The 12,542-nt window shown below is 45.6% G+C and overlaps 1 protein-coding gene across 2 annotated transcripts in view; it reads left to right on the forward strand.

Annotated features, from left to right (window-relative positions):
• The window catches only part of LOC115126175 (2-phosphoxylose phosphatase 1-like), a 61,790-nt gene that overhangs the window by 24,078 nt on the left and 25,170 nt on the right, over positions 1 to 12,542 (forward strand). For both annotated transcript variants that reach the window (XM_065024319.1, XM_065024320.1), the window contains one exon: positions 6,135 to 6,323. In XM_065024319.1, the coding sequence (XP_064880391.1) occupies positions 6,135 to 6,323 (189 nt within the window). The remainder of the gene's footprint in view (positions 1 to 6,134; positions 6,324 to 12,542) is intronic.

A 12,542-nucleotide genomic window follows, 5' to 3' on the forward strand; every position in this document is an offset into this window, starting at 1 on the left:
ACCATCTATACTGATGTTAACTCACCATCTATACTGATGTTAACTCACCATCTATACTGATGTTAACTCACCATCTATACTGATGTTAACTCACCATCTATACTGATGTTAACTCACCATCTATACTGATGTTAACTCACCATCTATACTGATGTTAACTCACCATCTATACTGATGTTAACTCACCATCTATACTGATGTTAACTCACCATCTATACTGATGTTAACTCACCGTCTATACTGATGTTAACTCACCGTCTATACTGATGTTAACTGACCGTCTATACTGATGCTAACTCACCGTCTATACTGATGCTAACTGACTGTCTATACTGATATTAACTGACCGCTATACTGATGTAATTTACCATCTATACTGATGTTAACTGTCCGTCTATCTGATGCTAATTTACCATCTATACTGATGCTAATTTACTATCTATACTGATGTTAACGGACTGTCTATACTGATGCTAACTCACCATCTATACTGATGTTAACTCACCGTCTATACTGATGCTAACTCACCATCTATACTGATGCTAACTCACCATCTATACTGATGCTCTATTTACCATCTATACTGATGTTAACTGACTGTCTATACTGATGCTAACTCACCATCTATACTGATGTTAACTCACCATCTATACTGATGTTAACTCACCATCTATACTGATGTTAACTCACCATCTATACTGATGCTAACTCACCATCTATACTGATGCTAACTCACCATCTATACTGATGCTAACTCACCATCTATACTGATGCTAACTCACCATCTATACTGATGCTAACTCACCATCTATACTGATGCTAACTCACCATCTATACTGATGCTAACTTACCATCTATACTGATGTTAACTGACTGTCTATACTGATGCTAACTCACCATCTATACTGATGTTAACTGACTGTCTATACTGATGCTAACTCACCCTCTATACTGATGTTAACTGACTGTCTATACTGATGCTAACTCACCATCTATACTGATGCTAACTGACTGTCTATACTGATATTAACTGACCGCTATACTGATGTAATTTACCATCTATACTGATGTTAACTGTCCGTCTATCTGATGCTAATTTACCATCTATACTGATGCTAATTTACCATCTATACTGATGTTAACTGACTGTCTATACTGATGCTAACTCACCATCTATACTGATGTTAACTGACTGTCTATACTGATGCTAACTCACCATCTATACTGATGCTAACTCACCATCTATACTGATGCTCTATTTACCATCTATACTGATGTTAACTGACTGTCTATACTGATGCTAACTCACCATCTATACTGATGCTAACTCACCATCTATACTGATGCTAATTTACCATCTATACTGATGTTAACTGACTGTCTATACTGATGCTAACTCACCATCTATACTGATGCTAATTTACCATCTATACTGATGTTAACTGACTGTCTATACTGATGCTAACTCACCATCTATACTGATGCTAACTCACCATCTATACTGATGCTAACTCACCATCTATACTGATGCTAACTCACCATCTATACTGATGCTAACTTACCATCTATACTGATGTTAACTGACTGTCTATACTGATGCTAACTCACCATCTATACTGATGTTAACTGACTGTCTATACTGATGCTAACTCACCCTCTATACTGATGTTAACTGACTGTCTATACTGATGCTAACTCACCATCTATACTGATGCTAACTGACTGTCTATACTGATATTAACTGACCGCTATACTGATGTAATTTACCATCTATACTGATGTTAACTGTCCGTCTATCTGATGCTAATTTACCATCTATACTGATGCTAATTTACCATCTATACTGATGTTAACTGACTGTCTATACTGATGCTAACTCACCATCTATACTGATGTTAACTGACTGTCTATACTGATGCTAACTCACCATCTATACTGATGCTAACTCACCATCTATACTGATGCTAATTTACCATCTATACTGATGTTAACTGACTGTCTATACTGATGCTAACTCACCATCTATACTGATGCTAACTCACCATCTATACTGATGCTAACTCACCATCTATACTGATGCTAACTCACCATCTATACTGATGCTAACTCACCATCTATACTGATGCTAACTCACCATCTATACTGATGTTAACTCACCATCTATACGGATGTTAACTGACTGTCTATACTGATGTTAACTCACAATCTATACTGATGCTGACTGACCGGTGAGTCTATACTGATGCTAACTGACATCTATACTGATGCTAACTCACCGTCTATACTGATGCTAACTCACCATCTATACTGATGCTAACTCACCGTCTATACTGATGCTAACTCACCATCTATACTGATGCTAACTCACCATCTATACTGATGCTAACTCACCGTCTATACTGATGCTAACTGACATCTATACTGATGCTAACTCACCGTCTATACTGATGCTAACTCACCATCTATATTGATGCTAACTCACCGTCTATACTGATGCTAACTCACCGTCTATACTGATGCTAACTCACCATCTATACTGATGCTAACTCACCATCTATACTGATGCTAACTCACCGTCTATACTGATGCTAACTCACCGTCTATACTGATGCTAACTCACCGTCTATACTGATGCTAACTCACCGTCTATACTGATGCTAACTCACCGTCTATACTGATGCTAACTCACCGTCTATACTGATGCTAACTCACCGTCTATACTGATGCTAACTCACCGTCTATACTGATGCTAACTCACCGTCTATACTGATGATGCTAACTCTAACTCCGTCTATACTGATGCTAACTCACCGTCTATACTGATGCTAACTCACCGTCTATACTGATGCTAACTCACCGTCTATACTGATGCTAACTCACCGTCTATACTGATGCTAACTCACCGTCTATACTGATGCTAACTCACCGTCTATACTGATGCTAACTCACCGTCTATACTGATGCTAACTCACCGTCTATACTGATGCTAACTCACCGTCTATACTGATGCTAACTCACCGTCTATACTGATGCTAACTCACCGTCTATACTGATGCTAACTCACCGTCTATACTGATGCTAACTCACCGTCTATACTGATGCTAACTCACCGTCTATACTGATGCTAACTCACCGTCTATACTGATGCTAACTCACCGTCTATACTGATGCTAACTCACCGTCTATACTGATGCTAACTCACCGTCTATACTGATGCTAACTCACCGTCTATACTGATGCTAACTCACCATCTATACTGATGCTAACTCACCATCTATACTGATGCTAACTCACCATCTATACTGATGCTAACTCACCATCTATACTGATGCTAACTCACCATCTATACTGATACTAACTGACCATCTATACTGATACTAACTGACCGGTGTTAACTGACTGATGTGAACTTTTGCTATATAACATTCTAACCTCAATCTATGACCAAGAGTTTTACCAGAGGATTGGATTTCTATGTATGCTATATAATTTGACACGTCAAGTTTTCCTGGTCATGGTTACACTGTTTTTGTACCTTCAAATGTCTTTCCCGTTTCTGCGATCCAGCAAAATGAAGGCAGTTATACATTTTATTAAACATTACAATACATTCACAATACCTTAAGTGTGTGCCCTCAGGCCCCTACTCTACAACCACATATCTACAGTACAAAATCCATGTGTACGTGTGTGTATAGTGTGTATGTTATCGCGTGTTTGTATGCATGTGTCTGTGCCTATGTTTGTGTTGCTTCAAAGGTGTACTTTTAACTATTTTTTAAACTCTGATTCTTCTGCTTGCATCAGTTACCTGATGTGGAATAGAGTTCCATGTTGTCATGGCTCTATGTAGTACTGTGCGCCTCCCATAGTCTGTTCTGGACTTGGGGACATTGAAGAGACTTCTGGTGGCATGTCTTGTGGGGTATGCATGGGTGTCTGAGCTGTGTGCCAGTAGTTCAACCAGACAGCTCGGTACATTCAACATATCAATACCTCTCACATGGGGAGTGTGGGTTAATATGGATACTCTCACTTTAAGATAGTGTGGTTTGTATTTAGGCTAGTAACTCTGTAGTCTGTTTTTAAAGACATCGAATAAGCAATGGAACTTTACCACCGTAGCTTTATCATCTAAGGGTGGTGTGTGACCAATGCTGGATCTAGAACTGTGGTGTTTCTACAGTCTGTTAGTTATTAGTTAGTAAGATAGTGAAAACATGATGTAACAATTTTATGACAGGAAGTGAAATACCCTGCCTCCAACGTCTATCTCCAGCCCTCTGCTCTCTCTGTCTGCTGTGTTCAGGAAGTCTGAACGAGGTCCAACCCAGTGCCCTACCCTCTATCTCCCACCGTTACCCCCTACCTCCTACCCACTACTCCCTACCTTCCTACCTCCTAATCTTACCTCCTACCCCCTACCTTCCTAACTCCTACCAATATATTCCTACCCACTACTCCCTACCTTCCTACCTACTACCCATACCTTCCAACCTCCTACCCCTACCTTCCTACCCTTACTCCCTACCTCCCACCCTTGACCTCCTACCACTACCCCCTACCTCCCCAGCCATCCCCAACACCCAGCAGTTCTGTCCAGCAACACTGTTGACTTTATGATTTCAGCTGGAGCTTGGAGGGGGGAGCTGGTGAAACTCTGTGTGTGTGCTTGACTATGAGGGGGTGAGAGTTATGTGAGCCTGTGTGTATGTGTGTGTTTCTATGTTCCTGTATAAGTGTATGTGTGTGTGTGTCTGTTGGGGAGAGATTATTTAAAGGTTGTTATAGGAATGAAAGGGCCTCTTTCCTTGATGATTAGAAAGCGTCTTGTTCTCTATCTATTTGCAAAGTGAGGTAATATTTACCTACTCCACTGCCCGGCTTCAGGACAACCAGGGTTTCTGAGGTAAGTGTGTGTGTGTGTGTGTGTGTGTATTCCCAGGATCCTGCATTTCTGAATGGAACTGCAGTGGTTCCCACACCGCTCTCCCCATTGGGCCGCCTGGCCCAGGGTTCACAGGTTAATGGTTGTCAAGGCAACCCTGTGGTAGTGGTTAGGGGTTCTGTACAGGGTTCTGCTGCTGTTCACATGTCAATGGGCTGGGGGGGCTGGGCTGAGGGTAGGCTTGGCTAGGGCTGAGGGGAGGCTGGGCTAAGGCTGGGCTGGGGCTAGGGCTGAGGGGAGGCTGGGCCTAAGACTGGGCTGAGGCTGGGCCTAAGACTAGGCAGAGGTTGGGCCTAAGACTGGGCTGAGGTTGGGCCTAAGACTGGGCTGAGGTTGGGCCTAAGACTGGGCTGAGGTTGGGCCTAAGACTGGGCTGAGGTTGGGCCTAAGACTGGGCTGAGGTTGGGCCTAAGACTGGGCTGAGGTTGGGCCTAAGACTGGGCTGAGGTTGGGCCTAAGACTGGGCTGAGGTTGGGCCTAAGACTGGGCTGAGGGGAGGCTGGGCCTAAGACTGGGCTGAGGGGAGGCTGGGCCTAAGACTGGGCTGAGGGGAGGCTGGGCCTAAGACTGGGCTGAGGGGAGGCTGGGCCTAAGACTGGGCTGAGGGGAGGCTGGGCCTAAGACTGGGCTGAGGGGAGGCTGGGCCTAAGACTGGGCTGAGGGGAGGCCTAAGACTGGGCTGAGGTGAGGCCTAAGACTGGGCTGAGGGGAGGCCTAAGACTGGGCTGAGGGGAGGCCTAAGACTGGGCTGAGGGGAGGCCTAAGACTGGGCTGAGGGGAGGCCGGGCCTAAGACTGGGCTGAGGGGAGGCAGGGCCTAAGACTGGGCTGAGGGGAGGCAGGGCATAAGACTGGGCTGAGGGGAGGCAGGGCCTAAGACTGTGCTGAGGCTAATAGATGTTATAGACCTTTATACAGGAGAGTCCTTTGATCAATGGATGTCAGTGGTGTTTGTTACTACGGTTAGGTCTGCTTTGTCTTTGCTAACTTTCCTCCCGCTCTCGCATTCTCTCTGTCTCTCTCTCTCGCTCTCGCTCTCTCTCTCTCCCGCGCTATACTTCTCTCTCTCTCGCTCTCTCTCTCCCTCAATCCCTCCTCTGCTCTTTCATTCAGTCTCTCTCTTCCTGACAATCTCTTGAACATTGAGGAATTGACCCCCCCTCCCCCCCCTTCTCCTCTACCTGCAGTGCACCTAATCCCCACTACGCCCATGGGTGAGGAGCGCCCCCCCCAGGATCAGGGTCAAGTTCAGGGCCAGGGGAAGAGCAGGAAGAGAGTGATCCCTGTCCCTCCCACAGAGGATCCTGATCCAGACCCCATCACTGAGGCTTATGGCTACTGCAACACCCCCGACCGCTCTGAACAGGCCTGGGAGGGTGAGACACACACACACACACACACACACACACACAGGGGCCTGGGAGGGTGAGACACGCACACACACACACACACACACACACACAGGGAGGGGCCTGGGAGGGTGAGACACGCACACACACACACACACACACACAGACACACACACACACACACACACACACAGGGGCCTGGGAGGGTGAGACACGCACACACACACACACACACAGACACACACTCACACACACACATAGGGGCCTGGGAGGGTGAGACACGCACACACACACACACACACAGACACACACTCACACACACACATAGGGGCCTGGGAGGGTGAGACACGCACACACACACACACACACACACACACAGACACACACACACACACACAGGGGCCTGGGAGGGTGAGACACGCACACACAGGCCTGGGAGGGTGAGACACTCACACACACACACACACACACACACACACACACACACAGAGAGACACACACATAGGGGCCTGGGAGGGTGAGACACACACACACAGGCCTGGGAGGGTGAGACACGCACGCACACAGGTCTGGGAGGGTGAGACACTCACACACACACAGACACACACACACACACACACACAGGCCTGGGAGGGTGAGACACACACACAATCTAATCTGCTGTTCCATTGGTAAGTGGGAAGAAAGAGCAATGTTTCAGTCCTCTGCAGTCTGCTAGCGTGTTAGCCATTTGCTCAACCAATCAGCGAACACAGGTCAAAGGGTTTAGAACAGAACCATATGGAGTCAGTCAGTAACAAGGAAGGCTTAGCCATGTGGAGAAATACAGAACATTTAGATGTGTTGTGTCATGTAAAGAGAATTGATAGACTGGTGTTGGGTCATGGTTAGCTAGAGTATAGAGAGGGTTAATAAAACATAAAACATGTTTTATTGTCCCATACACTGGATAGGTAACGGAAACTAACTCCCTCTTGTACATTGCCTTGGTCTGTACATTTGACCTTATTTTAGCGCCCCAAAAACGTAATACTTCAGATCAAGCACAATTTTTCCCCTTTCCAACAAAATCCATGACGAGACCATCACGCTGCCCGTTTCTGCATGACTCAAGAAGACAATGAGCTCTGTCAGGTCTTTTCAAAATGGCGGGTGGGGAAGCGAAACTAATGTGTGATAGTGAGAAGGAGATGTCATGTGGGGAAACAGATTTTTTTCACTCGATCTGTCCAACCTATCACCTTATCGCCTCTAAAATGTAAATAAAACACTATAAAGAGTTTGTATAATGTGTCATTACATACCTATTTGAAGGTTTTTGAATTTGAATGGGTTTTTTAGGGCGGTGCTAAAGTGATCTTCAGAAGTAAACAGTGGCTTTTGAGAGTCATGATCGTTTGCAGAGGTGACGCAGAAAATGGCTAGGAGGCCTCCCGGGTGGTGCGGTGGTTAAGGGGGCTGTACTGCAGCGCCAGCTGTGCCATCAGAGTCCCTGGGTTCGCGCCCAGGCTCTGTCGTAACCGGCCGCGACCGGGAGGTCCGTGGGGCTACGCACAATTGGCCTAGCGTCGTCCGGGTTAGGGAGGGCTTGGTCGGTAGGGATGTCCTTGTCTCATCGCGCACCAGCGACTCCTGTGGCGGGCCGGGTGCAGTGCGCGCTAGCCAAGGTTGCCAGGTGCACGGTGTTTCCTCCGACACATTGGTGCGGCTGGCTTCCGGGTTGGATACGCGCTGTGTTAAGAAGCAGTGCGGCTAGGTTGGGTTGTGTATCGGAGGACGCATGACTTTCAACCTTCGTCTCTCCCGAGCCCGTACGGGAGTTGTAGCGATGAGACAAGATAGTAGCTACTACAACAATTGGATACCACGAAATTGGGGAGAAAAAGGGGTAAAAATAAAGCAAAAAAAATAATAATTCCCCCCCTTACCCCCGTCAATGTCAATTTCTTGTTTTTAAACGATGAGAGAAGTGCTACACCTGGTGGAGAGAGATTGTAAGACAGAAATAGTTGCTTTATGCGTGCTGTACGTTATGGCATGACACGTCACGATGTAACGGAGGGTCCGTTTTCTCAACTTTTTTCCAATACTATGGAGCAATTACCATGTCGATCAACGCTTTTGAAGTCAACACAGTCGCTACAGTCCCATTAGTTTTCTTTGCAGCCTCGTTTGTACGGATTTCACGTTACAGTGAAATGTGTTGTTTTACAGAGTCAGCCATAGTAGTACAGTATCCCTGGAGAAAAGTAGGGTTAACTGTCTTGCTCAAGGGCACATAGACATATTTTGGTTGATACGGTCATGGTTAACTAGATAGAGAGGATAAAGAGTCATGGTTAGAGGATAGAGAGGATAAAAGTTCATGGTTAGAGGATAGAGAGGATAAAGAGGATAAAGCTTCAGGGTTAGAGGATAGAGAGGATAAAGGGTAAGGGTTAGAGGATAGAGAGGATAAAGCGTCAGGGTTAGAGGATAGAGAGGATAAAGCGTCAGGGTTAGAGGATAGAGAGGATAAAGCGTCAGGGTTAGAGGATCAAGAGGATAAAGCGTCAGGGTTAGAGGATAGAGAGGATAAAGCATCAGGGTTAGAGGATAGAGAGGATAAAGCGTCAGGGTTAGAGGATAGAGAGGATAAAGGGTCAGGGTTAGAGGATAGAGAGGATAAAGCGTCAGGGTTAGAGGATAGAGAGGATAAAGCGTCAGGGTTAGAGGATAGAGAGGATAAAGCGTCAGGGTTAGAGGATAGAGAGGATAAAAGTTCATGGTTAGAGGATAGAGAGGATAAAGAGTCATGGTTAGAGGATAGAGAGGATAAAGCTTCAGGGTTAGAGGATAGAGAGGATAAAGGGTCAGGGTTAGAGGATAGAGAGGATAAAGCGTCAGGGTTAGAGGATAGAGAGGATAAAGTGTCAGGGTTAGAGGATAGAGAGGATAAAGCGTCAGGGTTAGAGGATAAAGAGGATAAAGCTTCAGGGTTAGAGGATAGAGAGGATAAAGGGTAAGGGTTAGAGGATAGAGAGGATAAAGCGTCAGGGTTAGAGGATAGAGAGGATAAAGCGTCAGGGTTAGAGGATCAAGAGGATAAAGCGTCAGGGTTAGAGGATAGAGAGGATAAAGCATCAGGGTTAGAGGATAGAGAGGATAAAGCGTCAGGGTTAGAGGATAGAGAGGATAAAGGGTCAGGGTTAGAGGATAGAGAGGATAAAGCGTCAGGGTTAGAGGATAGAGAGGATAAAGCGTCAGGGTTAGAGGATAGAGAGGATAAAGCGTCAGGGTTAGAGGATAGAGAGGATAAAGCGTCAGGGTTAGAGGATAGAGAGGATAAAGCGTCAGGGTTAGAGGATAAAGAGGATAAAGCGTCAGGGTTAGAGGATAGAGAGGATAAAGCGTCAGGGTTAGAGGATAGAGAGGATAAAGGGTCAGGGTTAGAGGATAGAGAGGATAAAGCGTCAGGGTTAGAGGATAGAGAGGATAAAGCGTCATGGTTAGAGGATAGAGAGGATAAAGCGTCAGGGTTAGAGGATAGAGAGGATAAAGCGTCAGGGTTAGAGGATAGAGAGGATAAAGCGTCAGGGTTAGAGGATAAAGAGGATAAAGCTTCAGGGTTAGAGGATAGAGAGGATAAAGGGTAAAGGGTTAGAGGATAGAGAGGATAAAGCGTCAGGGTTAGAGGATAGAGAGGATAAAGCGTCAGGGTTAGAGGATAGAGAGGATAAAGCGTCAGGGTTAGAGGATCGAGAGGATAAAGCGTCAGGGTTAGAGGATAGAGAGGATAAAGCGTCAGGGTTAGAGGATAGAGAGGATAAAGCGTCAGGGTTAGAGGATAGAGAGGATAAAGCGTCAGGGTTAGAGGATAGAGAGGATAAAGCGTCAGGGTTAGAGGATAGAGAGGATAAAGCGTCAGGGTTAGAGGATAGAGAGGATAAAGCGTCAGGGTTAGAGGATAGAGAGGATAAAGCATCAGGGTTAGAGGATAGAGAGGATAAAGCGTCAGGGTTAGAGGATAGAGAGGATAAAGCGTCAGGGTTAGAGGATAGAGAGGATAAAGGGTCAGGGTTAGAGGATAGAGAGAATAAAGGGTCAGAGGATAGAGAGGATAAAGGGTCATGGTTAGAGGATAGAGAGGATAAAGGTTCATGGTTAGAGGATAGAGAGGATAAAGCTTCAGGGTTAGAGGATAAAGGGTCAGGGTTAGAGGATAGCGAGGATAAAGCGTCAGGGTTAGAGGATAGAGAGGATAAAGCGTCAGGGTTAGAGGATAGAGAGGATAAAGCGTCAGGGTTAGAGGATAGAGAGGATAAAGCGTCAGGGTTAGAGGATAAAGAGGATAAAGCTTCAGGGTTAGAGGATAGAGAGGATAAATGGTCAGGGTTAGAGGATAGAGAGGATAAAGCGTCAGGGTTAGAGGATAGAGAGGATAAAGCATCAGGGTTAGAGGATAGAGAGGATAAAGCGTCAGGGTTAGAGGATAGAGAGGATAAAGGGTCAGGGTTAGAGGATAGAGAGGATAAAGCGTCAGGGTTAGAGGATAGAGAGGATAAAGCGTCAGGGTTAGAGGATAGAGAGGATAAAGCTTCAGGGTTAGAGGATAGAGGGGATAAAGGGTCAGAGGATAGAGAGGATAAAGGGTCATGGTTAGAGGATAGAGAGGATAAAGGGTCAGGGTTAGAGGATAGAGAGGATAAAGGGTCAGGGTTAGGTGATAGAGAGGATAAAGGGTCAGAGGATAGAGCCGATAAAGGGTCATGGTTAGAGGATAGAGAGGATAAAGGGTCAGGGTTAGAGAATAGAGAGGAGAAAGGGTCAGGGTTAGAGGATAGAGAGGATAAAGGGTCAGAGGATAGAGAGGATAAAGGGTCATGGTTAGAGGATAGAGATGATAAAGGGTCAGGGTTAGAGGATAGAGAGGATAAAGGGTCAGGGTTAGAGGATAGAGAGGATAAAGGGTCAGGGTTAGAGGATAGAGAGGATAAAGGGTCAGGGTTAGAGGATAAAGGGTCATGGTTAGAGGATAGAGTGGACAAAGGGTCAGGGTTAGGTGATAGAGATGATAAAGGGTCAGGGTTAGGTGATAGAGAGGATACACGTTCATGGTTAGAGGATAGAGAGGATAAAGGGTCATGGTTAGAAGATAGAGAGGATAAAGGGTCATGGTTAGAGGATAGAGAGGATAAAGGGTCATGGTTAGAGGAAGGGGGGATAAAGGGTCAGGGTTAGAGGATAGAGAGGATAAAGGGTCAGGGTTAGAGGATAGAGAGGATAAAGGGTCCGGGTTAGAGGATAGAGAGGATAAAGGTTCATGGTTAGTTGGACGATAGAGGATCGTGGTTAGAAGATAGAGAGGATAAAGGGTCAGGGTTAGATGAGAGAGGATAAAGAGTCTGGGTTAGAGGATAGAGAGGATAAAGGGTCATGGTTAGATGATAGAGAGGATAAAGGGTCCGGGTTAGAGGATAGAGAGGATAAAGGGTCAGGGTTAGATGATAGAGAGGATAAAGGGTCAGGGTTAGATGATAGAGAGGATAAAGGGTCAGGGTTAGATGATAGAGAGGATAAAGGGTCAGGGTTAGATGATAGAGAGGATAAAGGGTCAGGGTTAGAGGATAGAGAGGGTAAAGGGTCAGGGTTAGAGGATAGAGAGGATAAAGGGTCAGGGTTAGAAGATAGAGAGGATAAAGGGTCATGGTTAGTTGGAGGATAGAGGATCATGGTTAGAAGATAGTGAGGATAAAGGGTTAGAGGATAGAGAGGATAAAGGGTCAGGGTTAGAGGATAGAGAGGATAAAGGGTCATGGTTAGAGGATAGAGAGGATAAAGGGTCATGGTTAGAGGATAAAGGGTCATGGTTAGAGGATAGAGAGGATAAAGGGTCATGGTTAGGGGATAGAGAGGATAAAGGGTCAGGGTTAGAGGATAGAGAGGATAAAGGTTCATGGTTAGTTGGACGATAGAGGATCGTGGTTAGAAGATAGAGAGGATAAAGGGTCAGGGTTAGATGAGAGAGGATAAAGGGTCATGGTTAGAGGATAAAGGGTCCGGGTTAGAGGATAGAGAGGATAAAGGGTCATGGTTAGATGATAGAGTGGATAAAGGGTCCGGGTTAGAGGATCGAGAGGATAAAGGGTCATGGTTAGAGGATAAAGGGTCCGGATTAGAGGATAGAGAGGATAAAGGGTCATGGTTAGATGATAGAGAGGATAAAGGGTCAGAGGATAGAGAGGATAAAGGGTCCGGGTTAGAGGA

The sequence above is a fragment of the Oncorhynchus nerka genome, linkage group LG11 (genome assembly GCF_034236695.1).
Source record: "Oncorhynchus nerka isolate Pitt River linkage group LG11, Oner_Uvic_2.0, whole genome shotgun sequence".
NCBI lineage: Eukaryota > Metazoa > Chordata > Actinopteri > Salmoniformes > Salmonidae > Oncorhynchus > Oncorhynchus nerka.